The sequence below is a fragment of the Myripristis murdjan genome, chromosome 16 (genome assembly GCF_902150065.1).
Source record: "Myripristis murdjan chromosome 16, fMyrMur1.1, whole genome shotgun sequence".
In the NCBI taxonomy this organism is placed as follows: domain Eukaryota; kingdom Metazoa; phylum Chordata; class Actinopteri; order Holocentriformes; family Holocentridae; genus Myripristis; species Myripristis murdjan.
This window is the reverse complement of record NC_043995.1, coordinates 2,895,001-2,922,785: the sequence shown is the minus strand read 5'-3', so window position 1 is coordinate 2,922,785 and position 27,785 is coordinate 2,895,001. Positions and strand designations below refer to the sequence as shown.

Below are 27,785 nucleotides of genomic sequence, written 5' to 3'. Positions count from 1 at the left end.
GATATTTGATATTACACAATTTCTGCTGAACAATTTCTGATGGTATTATTGACTGGAATTTTTGTGTATGCCAACAAAATATACAAGAAGTAACGGGGCAGAGAGAGGATGACATGTAGCAAAGGGTCTGGGCCGGACCTGAACCCAGGCCACCACGGCTCAGTCCCAGACTTTCTCATATCAATGCTAGTGTTACAAGCCTCCAAAGTGTGCGATTTTAATAATGAGCTCTACGTTAGCTAGGAAATCGATTGCTAGCTTATTGTTGGAACACCAGTAAGACCTGTAGATAGTCAGCCCTGTCTCAGTGGAGTTCGTTCAATAGTCACGAAATTTGATCTACTTTGATCTACTACTAATCATATCCATGGACATGAATTGTCCGTGTTTTTACACGCATATGGACATGAATTGAATTCCTTGACTGAAGGAGGCTAAAACCAGTTCCAGAGGGGGCTAAATTTTGGTAGCTTTAGCTATAAGGCTGGTTTTAGGCAACACAGTGGGTCGGTGGTTAGCACTGGCACCTCACAGCAAGAAGGTCCTGGGTTTTCAAATCCTGGCTGGCCTTTCTGTGTGGAGTTGGCATGTTCGCCCCATGTGCCAGTAGGTTTGCCAGGATGTCCTCTAGGTGCTCCAGTGTCCCCCACCATCAAGGTTGGGTTAATTCTCCTGTCAGTGCCCCTGACCAAGCACGCCGGCATGTTGGCTGTCCACTGCCCCTAATAGTTAGGATGGGTCAAAATGCAGAGAAGGAATTTCCTTAAGGGGATCGATAAAGGGTAATCCTAACCCTAGGCAACAAAACCACTTGGTTAAGGTTAGGGAAAGATTAGGTTTAGGAACCAAACATGGAAACTGGACATAGTCTTGGTCTCGGACTCGAACCTGGGATGCATGAGTGAAAGTTGTGTTGATTGACCCATCGCCTGCCCCACCCATCTTGTTTGTGGGTCTTTATACTACCCCACGATACATGGTACAGGCGCCAACTATACTTCCAGCTGAAATACTTCTTCTAAACCGCTCATCCTCACGAGGGTCACGGGGGGTTGCTGGAGCCTATCCCAGCGCACATAGGGCAGAAGGCAGTGAAACACCTTGGACAGGTCGCCAGTCCATCGCAGAGCTGAAATACATTACTTTTAAAGTCACACTGTCACTAACAAAATGGACAATTTGTGTCTGGGAACACAAACCTATACATTACATTTTAGTAACTAGATCACAAACTGCTGTGAGACTGGGCTGAGATATTTCAGTTCCAGCAAGCAGCATATTCTCACTTTGCTGGACAGTTGGTTGGTCCTACCAGACAGTATTTACCCTACAACGAGAACTAAGGCCCATCATCCAGCCCTTCTGGAATGGATTAAAACTCCATGTTGTTGTAGTTGGTGACATTTAGGAACTCTCAAATCTTAAGAATAGTACTAAATATGGAAATCCAAAAATGTTTTTAAAGTGGGATTACCATCCCTTAAACATGGAATTGAACATGTATCTGCTCTGAGGAGGCAGCTCTGCTCTATCAGGAACATTGTAACTTTATCATAGAGGTCACTCAGCACCTTAAGCTGTAAATGCCATTAATATGCACTGATGGAGTGGTAATGCCAGGGTCACACCTCTGCCAGACACATATGAAATTAACGGCCAAACTGAGAGGTCAAGCAGATAAGGGCAAAATCCTTTCCAAACCTGTAGGACACACAGTTAAGTACAAATGTGTTTAATGTAATCTTTGGCTGCATCTCCCACAGTTTCCACACTGCCTCAAGGGTCAGGGCAAGGAGGATGGGTGCTTTAATCTGATTGGCTGCTGTTCTGCTGAGTCATTGGCTAGTGTGGACAAGAGTCTTTGAATGGAGGTCAGGGATTGGTTACACGGTGACCTTGTTAAATGCTGCTGACTGATATAGTTTTCGAGTGAATTTACAACTCACATTACCATGTTGACAATGCACAGAAATTTAAATATGAGCTTGTGTTATATTAAATTAAATAATGCTATCGTATATTAAGTAATATATTAGAATATATCTGGAGAGTTAATATATCTGGAAGATAGCACCACTACTGTCCCACAGAACAGCTAGGGGGAAGTGAAATAATGGGTCAACTAACCCTTTAAGAGCACTAATGTTGAATAAAGAGGCAGACAAACGGAACGTTGTGAATACTTTTTATTTTCTTTAAACTTGTGCATCAACTTCAAAGGGTAAACTGTGTGCACTCCATTTTGTTTTCACAACAAGTTCAAAATTAGTTAAGTGTTCTTTATTTTTTTAAATACATCTTTTTCCTTTTTAAAACCATTTACACACGATTTCTCAGCACTGGATTCTAGCAGTCTATCAGTAATCGGGGGTGTAGAATGATAAGCATCATCGGCAGTCCTCTTCCTGTGTGTGTAGACTATATATTTGCTCTAATCAGTATTTCTCATTACTCTTCCTTCATGTGAAGTAAAAATATCTTTCTTTAAATATGATTCCTTTACATGATAAAAATAGTTTGTTTTTTTCTTCTCCAAAACAACATATGTCACTGATGCTTTACCAGAATGCTCTGCCTCTCTATTTGGAGGACGGAGTACTAATTGGTGTGAGCCTGGTCCATGGAGGATGGGTGCACTGCGCACCCTCGGGTGTGTGTTGGGTCTGTCTACTGTCTAGGAAATCTTCCTGAACTACCAAAACCACACGGCATGTGGTATGACCCTCTGCCATGGATGACACTCGTGGTACGTTTTGTGTTGATAAAAATTATTACAAAATTTTGATTCTCTTCGTACAAAAACACTTTTTCATAGAAATTGCATTTGCACAAGTAAATGTGGATCTTGTTGCCAAATAAAAAGCCACAGGAGTACAAAATGAAACTGGAGACTTTGACACGGAGCTGAATGAAAATGAGAAGAAACGCTGTGCACCCTTACAGAGTCGAAGTGAGGTGTATTTACTGCTGTAGTGAAAATCCAGTCCTTGAAGATATAAATAAAATTCATAAATAAAACAATAAATACTTTTGAATAAATAGAGTTTGTGTGTTGTGTGATTGCTGTGAATTTAGTTGCAGTGAGCCACACCTAGTGCTTCGGTTCTTTTTAACACATCTAAATGATTCTCCATATTGACATTTAGGGTGTCCCCTCCATAAAATCTTCTTCACGTGACCACTTGACAGCTGGCTGATGCATGGACACCCACAGCTCACTGTATTGCTCCTTCCCCTGGCTTCTCACCTCAGTAAAGTATGTATTTCACTGTATAATCTGCCTCTAAAAAATACTGCACCCGTAGGAACCCGCCCACCCCTACATTAAAGACTAAAAGTGTTAGTACTCTGAAACACAAATAAATGAAATCACTTATTGCCTGATGGATGATATACAGTATATCCATTTTTGATGTTGATCAATATATGTGACTAAGCAATGCCTCTCTGTACATTTTGGGAGCAGCCGAGCTCACCGTTGTCTTCTGGGCTTTGGGTTTAAATTTCGAAATGGTTGGCCGAGCCCGTCCGGTCTTTCTATTCACAACTTTTTGAAAATAAACAAGGTATATCCTTTGCAAATTCCTCTCCCCGTTCCCCCGTTTAGTGTCTCTGTGTGTTCATTCATAGTCTGAGATGCGAGTCTCTCGGTGCTACTCAGCCAACCTCGGTGGACTGTGCAGTGAAAGGCTGGTTGAGCAGCAGCTAGAGAGGATAGGTCCAAATCTTCTTATATGCTCATACTGAACGGACCACCTACGTTTCCATCTCTCTCTCTCCCCGCCTCTCCTGGGTAGGTCGCTTGTTTTTTTTTTCTTTTTTTTTTTTGACTAAATCCTGGCAGCACGTCGTTTGCCAAGGTGGTAAGAGTAATGAGGTAACTCGCTGAAATTTCACCCAGGTTCAAGTTATTTCCACAGGAAATATTGTTGAATCTCTTATCCCTAGCTATTTTTTTTTTTTTAAGAAACAACAATGACAGTTTGTCAGTACTCCAAGCAGCTCTTGCTCTACCTCCACCCTCTAAATAACCCCCAGAACTGTCAGCCACCACAGCCGGTCCCCGGTCCCCTCCCCCACTCCCCTCTCCCTTCCCTTTTTCCCCCCAGTGTCTCTACACGCCTCCTGACCACAGGGGGAGAGAAAGAAGTGATTGAGAGTCCCATTTAGGCCATGGTCTCTTTCCCTGGCAGTCTGCGGTCGTTGAAGGTGTGCATGTTGATGACTTCCTCTGTTTTGACCATGACGGGTGGCTGGGGCTTGTGTTTGAGCCGGCGTTGGCACTTGAGGGAAACCCGCAGCTCGTCCACCATGGCGCTGCAGAAGGACCTCTGTAGGGGGAATAGAGAGCAAAAACAGAATGGGTTTCAGACTGCTTCCCCGATCCAAATGTTATGGGCAGCAGAACAAGCCAGTTCTCCCTGTGGGCAGCCTCCTTTTGTCGCCCCCCCCCCCCCCCCCCCACCCAATCACACACACGCACACGCTGCCACCTCGGCTCAGAGCTGCCACAGGGGACAAATGGTGAAGTATACAGTAGAACAGGCTGGGGATACAGAGGAAGCTGGCCAAGGGATGGCTGGGGACAGTGAAAGGAGTTGGAGCGAGGGATGTTGCAGGTCCGTAGGCTGTGCAGTAAAGTGTAAAGTGTAATGGCAGGCTTGGGTTGCTCAGTGTGGTGTGGCAATAATATATCAGTGCTGATTTTGTGGTCACTGCCGTCCTTTCCATGCATTGGCAGTCCAACGATAGTCCACAGCGTTTGATCACGATGCATTACAAGATGTCATTCTACTTTTGAAAACATTAAAAAGAAAAATCCATTGGTTTCTCCTACAGTCTGTAATGCTCAATGCATTGCAGGAGTTATTTTGTGATGAAGTGTTATAATTTACTTCTCTCTGGTGTACCAGCTTTCCCTCAACCTGCCTCGTCTAGTTTGAGTTTTGCCAGACTCAAAATGCATCACATCTTTTGGCTGCATCACATCTACTGAGGCACCGGCTGGTGGAGAAATTGGTACCTTTGCCTTTTTTTATGATGGTATGACTGCTGAGTGTCAGCGCAAAATGATGAGTATAGAAAGAAGCCCTCATGGATTCTGAGGCTGACATCAAGTGGCGATGGTTTGACATCACAAATGTCATTCAGAGTTTCAATCAAACCTTGAAGTGAACGACTCAAATCGGTTCACTAACTGTATCAAAATTTCAAGTGTCCTCAGTGTCTGTGGTTGGACTGTGCTCCGTACAGTTCTGACTCCTGTTCCACACTGCTCGTGAGCAAACAAGCGATAACCCGACAATATCACCTAGGGAACTGTGCTGGCACGATCCCACTGTCTTTGGGACTGTTCAGATCTGGTTTTAACATCCATCTTGGGTGATTTGCTCACTGGAGGACCGAGCTAAAGACAGGTCTGAACGCACTCAAAACATTTAAAGACACACTGAGATCTGATCACTAAAGCCACATTCAGAGGTGCCCTGGGATGCATTTGTCCACACATGTTTTGTAGTGAGAAAGCATGTGTCCCTGACTGCAACCGAGGACCGCCTAGTCACCTGCGTCATCTACAAAAGCAGATGTCCATGTTCATTTGTGTGACAAGAGAGGGGGCTAAATCCAAAAATATTCCATTAAAATAAAGTAAGACACATGAAACTTTGGTCTGAGGTGGAAGCCAGCTGTATTGTTTTGATTTGGAGTGCAAGCGCAGGAACGGTGATGAATGAAATTAATGCAGTAACTATTTGCATATAGAGCAGGGATGTGGTGTCTGAACACAAGTGGTTGCATTTTTAATGCCAAGTGTGAACTACAACCTGTCTCAACTGAATCTAGACACAGTTTGGATATATCTACACAAGAGCAGGGCCATAGTCACAAAAACAGGAACCAGTCACCTTGCAGAGTGCTGGTTTACTTGTTTTGTGCACTTTTTCCATCTTTTACCTGACAAAGACGGGTGAGCTCTCTATGGTTGTGTTAATTACTTGAGATTAACATCTTAACACCTTCCACCCATGTCTCTTTGTTGCTTCGGCTCTTGTAACCTGTGCTACAAACATCATAGAATGCTTCTATACGGTCAAGATCAGCCTCTCATCGTCCATCGCTACTCTCCCCAGCATTAAAAACACAGAAGTTCAATGCAGTTTCCAGCCAGTAGCAGAGCTTTAGAGGCTTGACATGGAGGCAAAGCAACCGGATTTTTAGCCGAAGCAGTGCCGCTTGCTTCACCTGCTGGTATTTGCTGCAAGTTTGGAAAGTACTCCTGGCATTTATTAATTTATTTTTGAATTTGTATCACCTCCAACATGTTAATTTAGGAACAGTCCTAAGTGAGCTGGTATGCTTCTAATGACAGTTTTCAGAACAAAGACAGTCATCATTTGCTGGCCGTGGCAATTATTTCAATGCTTGCTTGCTACTCTCCACAATAGGCTTCGTCTACCACACTCACAACCCACCCACAAATTGTCAAACTCCCTTCATAATCATCTTTCTGTGACACCCAAATTTCATGGTCCAAGCCCAACTGCACAATTCATTCATTTTGCTCATTTGGGTTATGGTGACACAGTTGTGGAATTGACATCTTTGTTTTGAACTGGTGAACGGTTCAGCTGCTGTATCAGTGTGTGATGGAAGAAGCGCAGATGTGTGATTCATTTGCTCAGTTGGTTCAGTCGGTTCAGTTGCTAAAGCTGAGTTCACTTGCTGTGTAGGACTGAATGAACTTTTCAGCAAGGTGGGGCCACAGTCTTCATTTTGTGGGTTAGTGTCAGGGCCACTTAATCTGCTCTGTACACAGCAAGTTAACAGTGACAGATGAATCTGACAGACTTTATTTGTCCAAGGTGTTGAGTTGTCAGCTGAGTTGTAAATTAGTCCAAATGGAAGGCAGAACACATAGTCTACCACATTTATCTTTATTTGAGCCTAGATTTAAGTCTAACCACTTAAAAGAGCAAAGAAAGATAAGAGACTAGTTTCAGAAAAAGTTAATTCAGATAAGTGGATTATTTTCAATTCAGTTTTTTAGGCTACTGGTTAGTTTCTTTATTGTGACGCCATTGCTCCTCAGGTTGCTTGAGGGTGGGATCAAGTAAATCAAATCAGTCAGTCATGAACTGATTCCTACCATCCCTACCAGATACTCTGACACTATTATGTATATATATGTATGTATATATATATATATATATATATATATATATATATATATATATATATATACATATATATATATATATATACATATATATTTTATCTCTACACATACACTGTTATATCATAAATCTATCATATTCAGTGAATTCCAGGAGCCATTTTTTGATTACATGTTATTTACTTTTGTTGGAAGCACTTTCCTCCAACTGTCTCTGCAAGTTACTGTTTTCCCAGGTTTTCAGAATGCTTTCTAAAAACATCAAAAGAGAGGTGGTGAACTTCTTTAAAATCAAAGGTGGGCAGATGGCCATATGAATATAGCCGGCTAAACCGTTTTTTCAACATTGGGCTGTTTCTGTGATGTTTTAATGTGGCTTTTTCCTTTTTGATGTACCACTTCTTGTGCAGAGCTTTTCCTCCAGTGACGAGACTAACACCAGAACTTAATTTGTGAAAACAGGGAGAATCTACAGCACGTCAATTCGAGAGGACGGGAAGCTCTTCTATGTTGCAGCTGTACTTTGAGATTTAAGTTGATAAGACAGCTGGATTTTTACAGATGTTTATTTATTTATCTTAAATCTTGCTATCGCAGCTTTAACTATGTGCAGTGATTATCATAGCTGTACATCTGGGCCCCATACCAAACAATTTCATGATAAAGAGCCTGATTGGGTATGAATAACATGAATACATAATAAATGAAAGAATTAATGACTGCATAATGAAATGATTAAATGTATTCATGCAATGTATGGCCCATTAAAGGGAAAATTCTCCCAATAAGAAAATCCAATCTTTTCCCTCTCTTCAAAATGCGGAAGCATCAGAATGCAGAAACAAACTCAAAATGCCTCACTGGCAATAAGAGATGAGTCTATTGAGAGTGATTTCTGGCTTATTATTATATGTGCATTACCATCAAAACTCAGTTGGATGGTGAAGGTAGACAAATATTTTTGCAAGCCTTCCAAATCAGTTTACAGTTCACTATTAATGGTGCAGCCTCAGAATTTGTCTCTTTAAATCTTGTCTCAGAGGCTGCTTGTTTTGTGGAAAACCTGTGTTAGCGAATACTGACCAAGCTGTGATTTCCATAGGATGGTTGATTTAAGGCACTTTTCCCCCAGCTCTGGCAACAGTGGCATTACGGTGCATTTGTGCTTGGTGGATGGATGACGGTCAAATGAGATGGACGGCTCCATCTGGGAGCAGCGAATGAGGCAGAGTGGATTGATGAGGATACAAAGGAAAAACGTGCTGTGTGGTGAAGTAATACACCGCGCCCTGGAGAGGTCGCTGATTTTGTTTTTTCATACTAAATTGTGCCCACAAAATCCTATTATGTGTGCACAATTTCCTTTTTTCGTGCTCTCAATTTACTGTCTCAAGCTCTCAAATTAATGAAAGTGTGCCCACGTTTCGCATAATTTGTAGTCTCATCTAAAGAAAACGATAAAGTTTTAATAGACAAGAGGTTCTTCGATTAAGGTGTACTCTGACATGTGGATGTGTTATGCAGATGTAGCATTATCATGAGCAAGACGACTCTAACGAGGTTGGCTAATTTGGATAAAGTCATTCAATGTAAACCAACTACAAGGCAATGGAAAACAGCATGGCTATAAATAAATGTAGGCAAAAATTTTAAAGAAGGGTAATTTTGAATTAACTATTAACTAATTAAGCTTGAACAATATGGTAAAAAAATAAAATGTAGTGCAATTAATTTTACAGATATTGCATCTGCAATATGATTCACCATTTTAGTAGGGATAATATTTTTTGTGTTCTAATTTTTCATTTTCACTGAAAAAGCTATTAACATGATGATAATGTGATTCTTGCTGGGGTCTGTACAAAACAAATAGGGTTTCTTATATCGTAAAAATACAATTTGTAAGCCGGAGAATCTCTGTAGCACCATAATATTTCATTTGCAGTGTTTTGTCACACATTCCACCTTTATTAAAAAATTGCAGCTCCTATGTTTTGGATATAGCATTTGGCCATGGTGTGATTTTCGATAATAATTCAATCAATCGTTCAGCCCTACTATGAATTATTATTTTTAAAATTCATAATAAATTGCATAATTTATTATGAGTTTTGGGGCAATCTGCAGTATCCTCCCAGGGCACACATACAGCATGCAATATATGCCCATGTCAAAGTCCACTTTAACCAAAGAGCCCAGTATTAAACCGTGGGCATGTTGTCTATAGATCATAGGTACAACTGAACCAAAACACAGACACAGTTTTGACTTTGAGAGCTAAAGATATCAAATTCAGCTCAAAACAGTAAAGCACAACTGAGGATTTCATGACTTCAAATACGTATTTTGTGGGCATGAAAGAAAAAAAAAAGTTTCTGTGGCCTCTCCAGAGTGCACAAAAGACTAGACACACGTACACACACTCATATATATATATATATATATATATATATAATGATACAAAATAGCAAAGCACAAGCACGAACTAACTCACACCACACTGCACAGTGCATGTAAAAACACAGACACAAGCAGACAGGTATCTCCACATGCACATAAATATTCCTGGTGAGCACGACTCCCATGATAAATTTGGCTGCTGCCAGGCCCACAGAACGCCATGAGTTATTGATGCATGTTCTATCTAGTCTGACTCAAATCTTGTGTTGCTGCACGCCCAATTAAACTGCTGCTTCTTGTGTTTTCTCCTCTATTCACATAAGCTACTATGGCATCTGTAAATACTGTGTTCAGCAGTACCAATACTAAGAGTGCAGATACTTCTACTAGCAGGGGAAATGGTTCTCTGGGTGGACGTTTTTGGCGGCTGAGGGGTAATAGGACGAACAAACTGTTCACTTGTATTGAAATCATTAGCACTGTAGCCCACAGTCCACTTTGCGGCCTAATTGTCTTTATACACAAAGAGAAACAGGATGGAGACACAGTAAATATTACTGAGTTTAAGTTCTTAGTGTAGTTTATAGAGGCTTGTTCTAGCCAGCCGTCTGCTTACAATTTGCCTGCCTTTATGATAACTGATGCTGCTGTTGATTGACTGGCCTAATGGACTATTACCAGCAATGAAAGTATTGCCACTATCTCTGCATGAAACTGGACATATTTTTGTAGCATTATTATAATTACAACAAACAAGTAAGAAAACTGAGAAAACTGGCACCCTCTGCAAGCATCAACACCACATTGTATACTGTGTGTCACCGGGTCAAATTTACCTACAAAGAGAGAAAGCTGAACCATGGCCACTGAGGGCAGAATGGCAGAGAAAAAGTGAAATACAGTCTTTTGTCCATCAGGGGCAGTGTTGAGCACAGAAAAAAATCCCCTAAATGGCTCCAGATTTTATTCATCTAAGCCAGTGGTTCTCTAATGGGGTACACGTACCCTTCGGAGTACGTTCGAGTACTGCAGGGGGTGCATGAGATTTTTTAAAATGTTAATTTAAAAAATATCAGTCATGCACAATCTGAAGATAACTACTCAAAGCCATCATAAGTTACATTTATAAAAGTCGTTCTATGTTTGATAAACCACGTTTTATATTCAGTATTCCCTCCAGGTTTCCTGAGGGAGTCAAATGTGTGTGTTTGTGGTTTCAATCTGCTGCCGTGAACATCGAGCGAGGACGTTTGTTCACTGTCACCGAGGAGCCAAGACAAAAATTCCAGAAAATGGATTTGTGGTTGAAATGCAGCTGTGGTTGATACAGCTGCAAACAAGGAGAAAGAAGTGACTAAGAGGCAAAACCAGAAACCACAAAACATCCTCAGGTTTGTTTGTTTGTTTGTTTTTTGCACTGGTCAGTATGAACTTGGCTGAAAAATATTTCAAAGGGGGTACATTACTGAAAAAAAAATTGAGAACTGCTGATCAATTATTAAAAAAAAAAAAAAAAAGTAATTTAGAGAACTGATGTTCTGGTCCCATTGTCCACTGTTCATTTGACTCTGTTTAGCCCAATTTTAGTGCTCTACATTGCCTCCTAGAAGTGGCCTCACTTATTCTTGCGGCTGGTCCAGCTCAATGGCAGGAAGCTAACAGTTAGCATTTGTAGCATCCAGCCAGTATCCAGCACTCAGTAACAATGAGAGGAAGATAGAGCCACTACTGTCCTACAGAACAGCTGGGGGGAAGTGAAATGATATCCCATTTTTCAAAATGGGTGAACTGTCCCTTTAAAACTGAGGAACAATATCACTAACAATACCGCTGGAGAGACAGAGGCTTGCCAATTATTTCCTCCATGGTCTCATTTGTTTGCGTAAGTGTGCCAAAGTATCACATTCAATTTAACAGTGTTTAATGCTGTACATAGCATCTTTAAATTGAATATTATTTCAAAATAACTTTCTGTGACGTACATAGGCATGAATTGCATTATACATTGCATTTGTAGTTCTTGCATTTGTCCTTTATTTTCTCTCCCCTTGAAAACAGTAATTGTAATAACTTTGAGGTTACACCTGCTGCAAATAATTAAAATGTCTACAAATATGATATATTGCTCAGATGTATTACTTATGGTCTACGTGCTGATTGTGTGAGCCACTCTCAAACAACCTTTTCATGGCTATTGATTTTTTTTTTTTTTTTTTTTTTTTCTTTTCCCAGTGACATTAAATGGTATGGCAATGTTTTACCGGTAACGGCCGTAAAGCTGCAGGCTTTGGGAAACACTAGGCTCTGACTCAGGGGACACATTGCCATCATGGTTGCCTGCCAGTGTCACACTGGATTGATGGAGGCTGTTTAGGGTCAGTGGATTACATAGTTTTTATGACACCCAACAAACCTGCAGCTGTACCGCCGCACGACACTTAGCTCAGAGGAAGGGCGGCCCGCTTTAAGGAGGCAAAATGGAGAGGTCATGATTCTCATAAATGTTATTCAGATATGCTCTAAAAAAAAAATGGAATGATTTGCACAGGCATCATTTTACACCAAAATAATGTTTGATTGGGTGGTATATCACAAAGATATCAAAGTAGAGAATAAAATGGAGAAGTCTGATCAATCTCACGCTGTGGATTTTGTAGGTGCAGTAATCTCAAAGCAATCAAAAGTAAAAATGTTTCCGTCCGATCCATCCAATGCACCATGCTCTGGAATACATTTTTTCAGCAGGTAAACATTACTCTGGAATGAACTGCATCTTACAGCACAAGGACTGATGAGATCTGACTGCATCTTATTATCACCACTGCTGGCCATATGACATTTCCCTGTAATTTCCCTCAATTATTTCTAAATCTAACATGTGGGTTTGAGGGTTCCTCACCTGTGAGAATGAATTTGGCTCAGTTTTAGCCTGAATGGAGGAGGAACAGATGTGAAGCTGTGATGCAGATGGGATGGGGCATGGCTGCGATCCTTAGTTCACCCTCCATCTCTCAGCCCTGGTGGGCAGTGAGGGAGAAGCTGCTTTTTGGAAATAACCAATCTGCGTTCTCACCTTCATCCGATGCTAAGCTTATAATGCCGTGTTTGTTCTTGTGTCTAATTTTGTGTGCATGTATCGACCCGCGTGCATGTTTTTCTGTGTGCGCAAATGTGTGTCAAAGGGGATGCAACAAGGACGTGTTTAAAACAAGCCGTGCAAACACACGAGTGACATCGATTTACATTTGGTGCAAAAGTGACAAGAAGTGCAAAATCTAAAAAAACATCATGCAGACAGATAAAAGTCCTCAGCACCAGAATTCTTTCTCGACACTTTTGCGTCTTTATGCTAATCACTTGCACTCCGTTGTTTTGCATCATTTGGCCTTTTTTTAGATTTAGATTCTTATCCGTATGCACGTTCTTGTTAGTTTCCTCCAGGGTTTGAATCCATGCACTGGCAGACTGGACATCGCTGTGAACATTTCTCAGAGACAGAGCTGCTCCACAGTTGGATGGTGTTTTAGGGCCATTACAGGATTTCTTCTCAGAATATAACCCCCCTTCCCTGGCTCCACAATACACCATCATACCTGAGGCAGATATGATATCACTGGTTACATTAAACATCAACAGGTGGAGCCAGGAACCTCAGCGTGGCTAACTCACATAACTCCCTATGATTAGTCTGCATTTTTTTCAGCTTCCACCTCTTCTTTCCTCTTTCTTACCTTCTTACCTTTCTCACTGGCCCTTATTCTAACAGGACTTAGCAAGAAAAAACTGGTTCCTTTGGCTCCACCCATTGAGGTGTAACTCAGCCATTGAGATTACATCAGCCTGCAGAGGAGCTCTTCCTCTGACAAATGTTAACATAATTAAAACTTTATTTTATTTATTATCATTTACCTCAGACAAACCTCTGAAATCAAAATACTTTCTCTCATTTGTGCCGCATGTATTTGTGTGCATATTCATATGCATGCAAGTATGTGTGTGTGTGTGTGTGTGTTTGTGTTTGTGTGTTTGTGTGTGTGTGTGTGTGTGTGTGTGTGTGTGTGTGTGTGTGTGCACGGGGTGATGAGATGGGTTCCTCACACACAGCTGGTGGTCCCTGCACCCGGGGAGCCAGGTTAGTCTGCAGCAGCCTCAGCAGCAGGCAGGAAGAGAGGGAAGAGCAGCAAGAGGAGGAGGAGTGGGAGGAGAAGAAGTGGGAGGAGGAAGCGGAGGAGGAGCTGGGGGAGGAAGGGGGGGGGGGGGGGGGCGTAGGAGGGAGGAGCAGGAGATGGAGGAGGAAAAAGGAGGAGGGGGACAACCATGGTAATCATGGAAATCTGACAGGTTGGGGCGGAGATGACAAAGAAATGCTCCATTCAAAGTGTATGAGGCATGTGATCTAGCAACCACAGCTATTTTGATGGAAAAAATGTACATTAATATAGATTATTTTTTTCAGATTTGCCAAATATTGATATCCTCTTAAAATTCAAAAAATATATGCCATTTAGTTCAAGTATGCTTACTAAAAGTTCACATGAAATAAGTACCAAAAATTTAAAGCAAGAGTTCACCACTTTTGAAAAATATCATATTACTTCATGTTCCCCCTGCTCTCTTCCTCTCATTGTTACTGAGTGCTGGATACTGGCTAGATGCTCCAAATGCTAACTGTTAGCCTCCTGCCATTGACCTGGACTTCCCCCCAGCTAACATTCTGAAAAATAACTTAAATGACTTAATTCCAAGAAAAAAACTCAAAATCTCTGAGATTAAAGTCGTACATTTTCAAGAAAAAACAAACAAAAAACCCCCCACAAATTTCTGAGAGAACAACTTGAAAATTCTGAGATTCTACAGTCACAAATTTATGAGAAAAAGCTCAGAAAAAATAGTTGTTTTACTATTTGGTGAGTGAAGCACGTGTTGGTCAGTGAAGCGCATGTGTTGACTGTGTGAGGTTGGATCAGCCTCACGCTGCAGACGCTGCTGCTCACCGTGTCTCAGGCCTGCAGCTGATCACCTCAGCACATTCTACTTTGACATGGGATTTAGGAACAAGGAAATGCTGCTGATGTGAGCCCAGAATCACAAGACTGTTTTCTTCTGAATCGGCCCAAGTCACAGCAACGTCTCTTCAAAGTCCACATGCTGATGAGAAGATTGAGATTCAGGGCTAAAATCACCAAGATTTCCTTCTGATTGAATCCCACAGGAGGAGAACAACTGTCTTTTTTTCTCATGAAGCTGCAACTTTATAATCTCCAAATTTTTTTTTTCTCATAAATTTTTAGGACTTTAATCATGGAATTTTTTTTTGTTTTTTCTTGGAATATTACTCCATATTTCTCCATACAATGGCCTGAATATGTAAACATACATAGCTGACTATAGCCACAAATGTTTTGAAATAGCAACAGTGGTTATTTTTCAGAGTGTTAGCTGGGGGGAAGTGCAGCTCAGTGGCAGGAGGCTAACAGTTAGCATTTGGAGCATCCAGCCAGTATCCAGCACTCAGTAACAATGAGAGGAAGAGAGCACCACTGCTGTCCTATACAACAGCTGGGGGGGAAGTGAAATGATACCAAATTTTTCAAAATAGGTGAGCTATCCCCTTTAATAACTGAAATATCACCTTTCAGTTTACCCACACTAAGATGCCAAAAAAAAAAAGAAAAAGAAAAAAAGGCAACATGTTGGCAATGGAATGTACTGACAGAATGTGAAGGGAACACACTAGAGAGAAAAAACATTTAAAAAAAAAAAAGAACTTTACAGTGTCGGGTGGATGAATTGAAATGACAAGCCTACAGCAGCCTATGTTTTGTAAACTTATCAAATGTTTATTAATACTTTTTATTAAAATTTTTAACAAGTGGATAACTTCATCTGACAGTTCTCTCATCGCATAGTATTACAATCTGAGATTAGGAAATGCAGTAATCTCAAAAACACACATGTATGGCGTTAACATGTCTATTTAACTATTAAAAACACTATCAACAGTTCCTCTATTGTATAAGAGGGTGTATGGCTCATCCCATTATATAAATGACTAGCTGCTATTTTTACTCCTTTTTAATGTTACAAAACAGAAGTAATTATAAAATGCAAATTGCAGGGTGTGCGCTGTCAAGCATGTGAAACACAACAAAGAGATGCTTAGCACCACATTTTTCAAGTTGACACTTTCAGCATCATGGTGAAAAACAACCCCATACTGTAAAAGTGGGTGGTATGCAATTACTGGAAAAGCCTGGAGCAAAGAAACAAAATATATGGTCGATTTTCACAGATTAGCCTGATTTAAGGATTTTGGGGATCAATATATGGAGACCAATAAATAAATGTCATGTTAGGGTTAGACCGATACATCAGTTTGCCAACACCGGCCTTCTATGTAGTATCTAATCTTGGCCGGTCAGTGTCACAGGCCACAGATAGAGGTGCTGTAAAGTCTGGAAAACCTGCAGTGAAAATGGATTATCAGTTCACATTTTATTTCAATTATGGCTTTTGTCCAGCATCCCAGATTCTCCAACAATTGAAGAGTTGCTAAAAGAATTTCATTAATACGTGTTTTAGTCTCCCATGCTGATCAGACAGCCCTTTCAGAGGCTTTTCCACATTGAAGAAGAATGTTCTGCAGGTAACATTCATTTTTCGGTGCCAAAACGTTTCTGGCACGCAAATGGTCAAATTCAAAGACAATGTCAGCGGACACAGTCCTCTAGCAGCTTCCAAACAAAAACACTGGTATTGGCCTTCAAAAAACCATATTGGTCTAACCCTGTTTGATGGTGATCCAGTGCTGTCTTTTCTGGCCTGATAACTCAATCAGTGTAATGGCGATAGCTTTCAACCAAGTAAACCAATGACAGTGTAGCAAGTATGGAAAACCTTTCCGTGCTCTTATCAACAGCATGACCACATATCAGGGTGCAAAACACGTTACACTTGTGGTATTAGTGCACAACCCGTGAACAACCCGGTGCCTCTAAGTAACACATAGCTTTGAAAGGTAGGGTGGTGTGCAGTGTTCCCCTTAAAAATGTGCCTGACTGGTGTCTGCTGGGTCTACTGAGTGTGTCTGTGAGGTTTCTTTAGCTTATTCTGAATAAATATAACCTCAAAATGCCATGGAACTGTATCAGTCACTCTGTGTTTTTAATCATAGGTCTGTCTCCAGTAGAACCTACTGTACCTGGCACCTATCAGAGCTATTGTTACATATGAAATATTTCAATCATGGCTGTGGAGAAACAGACTGCATGTAAATGGGTTATTTTAATCAAAACCATGGTAGCTGCTATAAAAAAAAAAAAAAAAAAAAAAAAAAGCACTGCTGTCAGACTATTGGTAACTTCTGAAAAAAAAAAAAAAAGTAGGCGATTACTTGTTGGATTACTCAGCAACATATTGAAAAGCAAAAGGCGTGCTCTCATGAGCACATCAACACAAGAATCATCCCAGCAAAACACTGTGTGTACTGCAGATGTTGATGTGCTGTATCGGTGTTAAAAACCTGTGTAAATATAACACCAAAACACAAGTACAGCAGTCACCAGCTATAGACGACTGTAGACACTAGAGATGATGGTCTGCAGCTGTTACCTGCAGCGTTTTGTGGAATCAGAACCAAAATATTCTGATATCATCCCAGAACAGTTTTCAAAGCTGTTTTCTCACCACCTCTTTACAGTGCCACATTATCATATTGTGGAGAGGCTGTGCTGACTTGGCTTGCTGAACTCCACCACCTCCTCTACCTCACCATCTGCCAAATGCTTGCCTGGATTTTACATAGGAGCTGATTAAGTTGTACATCTGAAAAATATTGTGTTTACCCAATGCCAACTTCTTAGCTGGCTAACCACAGTATCTGCTGAGCTAACCACGTGTGATTTGGGCCTCTATAAACTATTGAAACGCAAACATCACCATTAGTTGGCTAGAAGCTGCATTATAACCTTCACATCGAGTGCTTTGCTAACCGTTTGTCCAGGCTGACTGAACGGACTTCAAGCGTTTTAGAGTAACTAGGGCTAAAGACAAGACAGTTTATTGTATCACAGTAAGCTACATTTAGAGACAAATCTAAGTTACTTTATGAGTCTATCCACTTTTATTTACTGAATGAACCTCAAAAACACACTATATATTTAGCCATTATGTATTTAAGCCTAACCCTCCCATATGTTGCAGTTTGATTCATTCTTTGATTCATAGCTGCTTGCTGTAAGACTGTCATGTTATCAGAACACTGTTTCAGAGCCAATGTGGCAGGGTCAACCAATCAGTGATGTTATTGGGACATTCTACAAGGTAAACATGACTGAATCCCAATCAACCCACATTATGCACCCTGCTCCCTATGACTTGTGCATTATCATGTAACTCGCTGCTTCCTTCACTATAGTGCACTGAACACCTTTTAGTCATAGGCACAGCTTTGTGGTGTTCATGGACGTCTGGGATTGCATTTGTGTGTTTATGCATGTGTCCTCGTGTGCATTTGTGAGTCTGTTTCCTGCACGTAAAGACAGCATCTCGCTCTCATCAATACATGATCTTTCACCTACCTTGAGACACTGCCTGTAATCGATGGAAGGTGTTGAAAGAAGCTTTTACTCTGCTCTTCAAGGCTAAGTATTGTATGGCTCTGCAAGCTGGAATTTACGATTCTGCCTTCCCATGAGAGCCTATTACTTTTAAAGCCAGGCATCACTGGAGGAGAGCTCAACTTAAAGGAGGCTGTATTGTTTCTAGTCAATATATGATAATTGCTCAGTTAGTAATTGCCCTCAAAGATTTTAGAATATACAGAATCATCAACTAGATATGTCACTATCCTTAATTCTAACTTGAAGGAAACCCAGCAAGTGTCTGTTGGGCAAACATGTGCTATATTCAGTGTCAACCCAATAAGATATTACAGCATGGTTAAAATTCATATTAAAACAGCTTGGTAAACTGTTTTGAACTGATATCAGAAACACATTTAGATCCTGATTTCATTAGACAATAGGGGAGAATGGGGTAAATTATGCCGGTGGGTAAAATGAGCCACCCTTTGTATCTAAGCAACCATACACAAAATGAACCATGTGATCAGAGACTGAGGAGGAACGTTTCATTTCGCCCAGGCTGTGATGGAAGACGAGCCTGTGGAAAGAGTGGTAAGCAAGTCAAGATCAAAAACAGGATTTTTGTCATGCAAAGAGAATTCATCATGATGAAAATATCATGAATGTTAGAAATAAATAAGTCTGGGACGTTATTGCATATTAGTTCATCGCTGTATAGGCTTACAAATTGAGGTCATAAAATTGAGTCGGCAAAAGCAGCAGTTTTATGAAAATGGAGGTTGTTGGGTAAAATGTGCTGCCAACCTTACCCCCAACCAATATAATATTAACATTTTCTTACATGTTCAATATAGCCTATGTGTTCAAGTTTTACTTTCTGCTGTTGTAGAGAAAAAAACATGCATTCAAACTCTCTCTCTCTTGCTCTCTCTCTCTCTCTCTCTCTCTCTCTCTCTCTCTCTCTCTCTCTCTCTCTCTCCTGGACACACCCACACACCAACTAACTCTCACACACATCTTCACACAGCAGCAGCAGCAGCATACACAGAATTCACCTGATGCAACATATTGTGAACATGTGACAGCTAAACACATCTGCACCACCAAGCACGGCCAGATCGTGGCTCACCCCTAAACCTTTGGCCTGTTTTCTCCGGAAGATCTGTTATGTCGAGTTTTGTTAAGCTAAGCCAGTGGAGTTACTGTGTATTACTGTACTGTTGGTTGCTGTGCACTGAAAACTTGAAAACATTTGTTCCACTGCTGAAATTAATGATGTGACTTATTACCTATTTTTCAAGAATGGTGTGACTTTATTTCATTTCATATATGAAGTTAATTCCGTATGGCACTTTTTACCCTACACCCATGCTCAGTTTACCCCTGCCTGGGGACAAGCTTTGCCAAGGGACCGACAGTTTTCATAGCTCATACCTAAAACAGCATTAATTAGAAGCAATGTTTTAATTTCTGTGGATAGACAATCAGGTTAAGTATACATGACAAATGTTTGAAGTCGGTTCACATTTGCTTTGCTGTGAATTCATGAAATGTAAAAAGCATCTCTGTTTACCCCGTTCTCCCCTATAGACAGCAGCTACAGTGACTGTGGGCATCATCTTAACTATAATTCCTCTATTTACACAGGTTTTATATGTCGGTGCAGGCAGTCAGTGCCTCAGAGTTTCTTGTGTTGTGTAAGTAGGATGACAATATGCAAAGTGATGATGGACAGCAAAGGCAAAAGGCATGTGTTAGTGAATGTGACTGTTCAAGCCGTGGGTCATGCAGCAGGGCAAACCTTCCTGGCACGTGCCTATCAAACACATGATCCAACTATATAGCATTCCTAACGCTCCAAACATTTTACAAAGTGTCCAACTGCGGTTAGTGTTTCCATTCACTCTAGAGTGTCAGAAAAAAACAAACAGTTTAATAATTTAGGGGCATTTTAGATCATGTCAGATTACAGTGGAGTTTCTGGAGTTTTTCTTGAGGTCATTTGAGATGATGGTTAAAGTCTAGCTTGGATCCATGGTGACAGCAGAATTCCTCACGTTTCTTATCTCGTTGTCGCCATTGGGCCTAAATGAATAAATGCAAAGAAACCAACCCTTATCTTACTGTATAGTTTAAAATATTGTTATTATATAAGCTTCCGGAAATGGCAGACAGATGATCTGTTCAAGTCACTATGTGATTGAAGAACTCAACATATATTTTGTTTCTTGCTGTTATGTGAGGGTAGATGATGCTACAGAGTTGTCCACCTACAGCTTAGTTAACATTAGTAAGAATCTACTCAGTCAAGTGTTTTGATATGTCCTGGCAAAGGCTGTTGTAGCATTGGGTCTTGAGTAACTATACTTCTTTTGGTGCCATGAGAATGGCTACCGTGTGCCGTGTGATAATGGTAAGAAATTCTGCCATCCTACTAAATATGTGGGTTGCTTCAAATGTGAGATAGAAACGTGTCAGAGAAGGTTCTTACCTTTTCGAGTTGTGCATTCTGTCGGGACTTGTAGAGAAACTCGCCCACCGCCACGAACACCGAGAGGACGAGTCCGGCGGCCAGGACGATGAAGATCCCGCCGATGTTCTGCACCCCGAGAGCACTGGCCTCCTTACTCTCCTCCTCCGGACAGCCATTACCCCTCCACCACTTCTCCTTCATCATGTGCAGCTTCCCTTCCTCCTGAAGCTGCAGGATGGCAATAGTGATCTTATCTCTGTACGGAGAGCCTGAGGGACCAAGAGAGATGCAAGGTCAACATGAGCAGCCACCAGAGCCTTTATCTTACTCGCTGGTAAGGAATACAAATTGCATTTATTGAATATTGGTTGAGGTTTTTCCCAACCCAGACTTCTGAATTGCCCAGTCTGTACAAAAACAGGAATAAATAGCCCACAAAAACAACTACATAAATATGTCGTATGGAGATACTGATTGTGTAATATTATATCATAATGTTGTAATTTCCAAAGCTTAGCTGAGTTGGAGGGTGGGGATGTCTTCCACAACAGTTTTCAAATTGGGTGAAATATCCCTTTAAATATATTTCAGTTAATTTCGACCTACATTTCAGAATTTTAATGTGTATGCTTCAGTATATTTCAGTGTACATTTATGTACATTTCAGTGTTTCTTTCAGAATATTTCAGTGTACCGGTGCTAACAACATCACTCCTTTAAGGGCCTAACAATAATAAACAAATAAAACCACAGAGACCCATATTTCCTACCATTCTACCAGTTCACTTCTCTAATTAAATCTAGTTGTCATGCTTAATTTGTGGTAATGCTTTCAGTAAGAGGTGTTTTGTTGGCTTAATAAATAAAGACATTCCCAACGTGAGCTTTGAAGTGCTCCCCTCTGCCCCGATGAGATGTCTGCAGCGCATCGGATGAATCCCACTCCCCTGTGTCTTCCCAGCAGCCCCACTGCCGCCTCCCCATTCAGGTAAACAGCTCCAGCATCTTCCCAGCACTGCTGATCAAAACCAGTCACATGCCGAGATCCCTGATTAAACCTGAAGGCTGAGGCCTGGTACAAAAATAAATAAATAACAAAAAAAAAAAAAAAAACCTTGAATCCTGCCAGACCTCTTTCATATCCTCCCTCTCCAAATCTCCCGGTGGCACAGCCTATACACCGCAATCAGGATGTTAATGCTGCTTAAATTATTTATAAAACTAATAACACCTATTATCACAAACACTTAGAACGAGCTCTCCTTGGTGCACTGGGGGAAAAACATATTTAGATTAGCAAACATTATCAATAGGATAGCGTGTGGAGTAGCAATCTGTGTGATTACTAGTTAGTATGCAGAGCCAGTTTAGCAACAGGATTGTCTAGTGGCCCCAAAAGACCCTAAACGTTGACAATGATAAGCTGCACTCCCTGCTGGAGCTAAGCTTTTCGCTGCAACCCTCAGCCTTGTGGCAGCATGGCTGCAGTCACAAGGCCATGTTCAAATACTTTACATCTTTTATGTCCTTCATCTCTGCCCAAGGGCTTCTAGTATGTGACTCTTTATTTCACAGCAGCCGGCCGGCGCGTTTCAAAAACATCTGTCATCGCGGCGATGACAAAACGTGAGGCGCGCTCTGCTCTTGTTATTCATTTCCACCTAAATACCTTCCGTCCGGCTCCATTGTGGAACAACAGCTAAAGTGTGTCAGATAACTCACTCGCTTGGCCAGAGAACCGAGAGGCCTTGAAATTCTGCCAAGTCCGCTGGATCAAAACAAATGAAAAGACCTCATCCATAATATCATTGAGGGGTTGAATGTGAAAATGTTCTCATATAGTAAAAAGCTGATACCGCGCTGTGTCAGCCAGGTCTCTGCCCAGTGTAATGACCCACATTCACACCACCAAAGTGAACAAACTGGTGTACCATGCAGCCTGTCACCTAGTGCCTGACTGATATGGCATTTTTGAGACCAATACTGATACTGACTTTAGATTGGATTGTGCACCGATATGACTATGCAAAGGCTGCTTTCTTAAACAAATACCCTTATTAAAGCATATTCAACATAAATAGCTTAATAAACATCAGTACTGCTCAGTGTCAGTCAATTGCTCACCATTTAAATAAAGAATATACTTTAAAAAATGATTTCTCCACCATGAAATGGCTACTATGGAGGCTAACATCATCACACATTTGTACTCCATGCAAAAGTCTGCATGGTTTTTGCCCCAAACTGCATGGCATTAGCATGAGGTGGGCATGTGTGCAAAGGGGAGAGCCTTGGGTGCCCAGAGAACCCATTTTCATTCAGAGATTTGGAGGTCAGAGGTCAAGGGACCCTGCTGAAAATAGCTGTGCTATTTTCCCCTCACCAGAATTTAACTTAACTTTGGAGTGATATGAAGCCTCCTTGCCAGTCTCCTAGCATGACTTGTTTGGTACCAATGGATGCCTCAGATTCATCTAGTTTCACATGATACCAGTACCTTCACTCTAGCTCATACTGGTCAACATGTGTCAATATGATATCCATATATCTGTGACTGGACAATATGGCCGATAATATTGGCTGACCAATATATACTGTTGCACAGTGAAAAATGTACTTGACACGAACAATGTATCCCAAGTTAATGGACATCAAATCATTTTTTAAATGAACAAAAATATGTATAGTTTCTATATATGGCTTCATGTTGGATGCACTGTTCTTCAGCTTCCCCAGACGTACACTGTAATGTGCCATGTTCACACAGAGAACAGGAGCCTCTTTTATGTTCAGATCAGCATTGCTGTTCACATCTGATGTTTTTGGACGACTGCTCTATTCATTCTTACTTGTAACCCATATCCAGTACAACTAGCAATGCTGGAAAGAATCATGCACAAAAGACCAATCATCAAAGAACCCCCAAAACCCTTTCTTTGCATTGTTGTGTCTCGTTGTCCCCCATGCTAAAGCTGACTTAAACAAGCTACTGAGACAATTTCTCAATTTTACTTTAATCTCGCAACATGCAACAGTGCATTGCATTCTGGGATTAATAAGGGGGTAAATTCAGACTGTAAATTCCAAATAATTACGTTAACTGACAACTTGAACTTGTCAGAGCATACTCTCCTATTCAAATCAGCATAGCAGGATGGTCAGAGCGGCGGCTATTTTTATGTTCACTGTAGCCATTGCAAAGAACTGTGACCATTGTACCAGGATAACTTCCATATTCCAATTAGTGGCTGATTACAAAAATGTGTATGTTAAGTTAATTCTCCTGTCCAGATATGGATTTGTAAGCCTTTGTTTTCAAATTATTATCCAAAGGATCAGTTCACACCTAGAATGGTATTTTTTATTATGTCAGGACATTCTTTTTCAGTGTGTGAATGTGTGTGTGAACGGGTGAATGTGAGGCAAAAACATTGTAAAGCGCTTTGAGTGGTCATTAGACTAGAAAAGCACTATAGAAATGCAGTCCATTTACCATTTACCATTTACCATTTTCTCCATGGAAATGTAGCCAGTCAACCTGCTCCACCTTTTCCAATTAGAAAGGCTGACTTACATTCCTGCAGGAAAATATCATTTTTAAATATACATGTATTTGGCATCCTGCTATGCAATACTGACAGAAAGATGGCCCAAATACTCTATTACGAGGGTTAGCTATTCTACATCCTATTGGGTTGTAAGATCAAATGACCGTCCTGCCGACAATACCTTTGCAAGAACTATGAACTCATTTTAGGTATAGGTTTTTCTATGAAGATATACAATTATGTTTGCTCAGAATATGTGCAAACAGAATATTCTGTTTGCCCCTGATGCTGCACTCCTTTGTTTTGGTTCTATGTTTTTTCTGTGTATTTTTTTTTTTTTTATGTTTGTGTCTTTTACAACCTGATGTGCAACACAATACTTGGAAATGTACTCATGGTATTTTGCTGGCCACTTTCTGAGGTTAACCTATTGTAGGCTATCAACTCCACAGTTTAAACTATGATGTAAAAGTGAATTAGGGTCATTGTCATAATTGTCGCAGCAGCTTTGGCTGACAGTTTCTGATTTACACCTTGAAATACAAGCAGCTTGCAGGGTGCATGCCTGTGGATCTGATTTTGTACCTTATATCCTTTTGATGGGAACTGAAACTGACTCCATGCAGTCTTTTGTTGTTCACACGGATTAGATTAGATGTGGGTCACATGTGAGGGGTGGAAAAACGATTAAAATGGAGACATTTTTCAACTATAGTGTGAATACTGCCCTGTGATGCTGCACACATGGCTGAGCTTATACAACCACCTACTGTACTGTAGGTGGCGTCTCACTGGAAATGAAGCTGCATAGCGAGGAATTTCTTGAGAGACGAGTCAATGATTGTTGTGTTTGTCGGTGATAAACAGAATATGTTAATTTGCGAGCTGAAAACAAGCCTTCTCAGCATGTGCACCAGTAAGAGAAGCGCTTAATCCTTCAATTCAGGGAAGAGTGGAGAGCGAAGTGACAGGCCATGGTGAATCCAGAATAAGACACATAGCTGTAATCTGCCAGATCAAAGCAGAGTAATAGCACACCGATCCCTAATGTATTGTCTCTCAAAAAAAAAAGAAAAAAAAAGAAAAAAGAAAAAAAAAAAGAAAGCCTAGAAATTCAAATGTGCTGCAATGCCTGGCACTCTAAACATGTGTATTTTTAGCCCAGCAAGAGCAATTTTGTTCTTCTTCTTTGTAATACATCTAGAGATTTGTTTTGCATGCTAAGTCTGGGGACAAAAACAAAGGAGAGCAAATAGATGTGTGTAAGTGTTTAAAATGATTACTTTCTGGGGACTCAGAAAAACTGGAAAGCTTTATGAATGCTTTTTTTATGAATATAATAAGCAAGTTCTCATCTTGGGTTCCTATCTGCACTCAGATATTCTGCTGATCCTAAGTTCAGATTTGCCTCAGGGGCTGAATCTAATGGCCATTGACGAAAACAGCTCCAGTTCTTGAACCGCTAATGCTCAGGATTCTTGGAACCAAGATTCTAGTGAGGTGGTCCATGTTTGCACCAGTTTGGAGCTGAACCAGTGTGACAGAAGTGCCACTGGGCCCTGACTCCAGCATTACTGTGGCTGAATTCAGCCCCAGTCTGCTGCTCTATGACCCAGCACACCATCAAGGAGTTTCTAATATTCCCCAAAAATACCCTTTTCCTTGTCGTTTTTGGGCTCTCTGAATTTATTTTTTTTAACTTGATAATAATGATCCTGGGTTCTAATAAATTCAGCCTTCGCCCACTCCTTTTCTTGCACTACCTTCCTGCTCTTCCTGAAATTCACGAGATGTCCAAACTGAAAGCGATGGTTTTGTGTCTTTGGCAGACCACTGCACGCTCTTTGATTTCTCTGCTGTCTCCCTGTAGAATAACACACCCACTCTTTCCTTTTCAGATCCTACTATTTTTTGGTCCCAGCTGGGAACCAACTCTTCCGGTTCCAGTCCAAATGTTCAGAATTAGGTTTGTGAACCGGAACACTACCAATGAATTGTTGGTTGAAAAGGCCTTTTAGTGCAGTTTGCAGTTTTAATTAATATAATGAAGAGCAAAGATCAAGTCAGCATTCCATATCTGGAAGCCCTGATGAAAAGTAAAACCCCATGAGAGAGGAATTCAGAAGCCAGCGGTCCTTCGAAGCTGATAATTTGGTGGGCTACATATAGTAATTTATCACACTGACCAAATAATTTATATATCTTGTCAGTCATCGGTCATTGCTCCACTTGTCCCCAGGGATTTAGCTGATATGAGTTGGTAAGTTTCGATGGCAAGAGATGTTAGATGCCGGGACTCTGAAATAAAATTGATGCTCCTGCTGAATCTTCATTCATTGCAAGGGCCCTGTGTAATATCTCTTTTTCTCTACCTTCACCTCCTCTCTCTATCACACAGATCCCAGACAGTGACGTGTGTGTGTGTGTGTGTGTGTGTGTGTGTGTGTGTGTGTGTGTGTGTGTGGCGGGGGGAGGGTGATGGGTGGGAGGCTGTTGCCTCAGGTCACGGCTTTGGAGATCCTCCATCTCCCAGAAATCTATTCAGGACTCTTCCTGTTCATGAGGCAGAGCTGAATGACCTGCTGGGCATCAGCAGTGACGACTGGGAGAACGGCAGCCTGCTGACAAGCAGTGGAGGCACTTCCCCTAAACGCATATGATTAATGCAGCCTAATGAAGCTAAATGAAGATTGATCGTCATTAGGCCGAGACAAAGAGAGGGGGAGAGGGAGAAATAATGCAGAGCCTCATGAGATACAGTGGAGGCAGAGGAAGTAACTGTGGTTTCACAGGCTGGCACTGCAGCCTTGGCAAATAAATCCTGCAATGGTGATACGTTGTTGGCCATGACTCCATTTAATGACCTCTCTGGGGGAGAGGGCTATTGGAAATACACACGTACTGTGAATGCACCACACATGAACATGGAAACACACACAAGCACAACAATGATCACAACCAAACAACAGCCCAGGAGAGCTTGGTGTGGCTCAGCTGGCTTCACCATGCACGCACAAAGTTCTCGCTTAGGGACCGCAGCCTCCACTACAGAGTGTCCAACAGAGTCCAAATGCCAGCAAAACAAAAAACTAATCATGCATTCACAGTCTGAGCAATGCAACTGTGGCAAAATACCTATGTGTACATGAATGCTGTATTTTTAAATCCATAAATCAATAATCTAAGTCAGGGGTCTTCAACGTTTTTCAAGCCAAGGACCCCAACCTGATCGAGTGATGGAGCAGGGATCCCCTTCAATATATATTGTATAAAATTGTGTTTTATATTAAACTGGGCCTCGTGACATGTATAAATGTACCTTGTTATTGTGCATTCAATACTAAGCTATTCAAATAATACACAGGTTTATTTATTCAAGTTTTTATTTTAAACGTAAAGTGACAGCAAAAGGTAAAGTGGAAACAAAAATAAGTGATGGCCTAATAGTGCCACTGCCATGAATAAACATATCTGTAACACTGCAAACAATACTGAACTATTCAAATAATTAAGAGATTCATGTTTTTATTTGAAACATACATGTAGTAGGGACATCCTCAAGCCACACACTCTCCCACATCAGTGACATGTGTGACCCTGATGAG

The 27,785-nt window shown here is 41.0% G+C and overlaps 1 protein-coding gene across 1 annotated transcript in view; it reads right to left on the bottom strand.

Annotated features, from left to right (window-relative positions):
• Positions 1-2,173: 2,173 nt before the first annotated feature.
• The window catches only part of LOC115373660 (glutamate receptor, ionotropic, kainate 2), a 233,538-nt gene continuing 207,926 nt past the window's right edge, over positions 2,174-27,785 (bottom strand). The window contains exons 16-17 of the mRNA XM_030072153.1: positions 20,651-20,901; positions 2,174-4,331 (exon numbers count right to left, since the gene is read on the bottom strand). Coding sequence (XP_029928013.1) covers positions 4,167-4,331; positions 20,651-20,901 — 416 coding nt within the window. The 3' untranslated portion in view covers positions 2,174-4,166. The remainder of the gene's footprint in view (positions 4,332-20,650; positions 20,902-27,785) is intronic.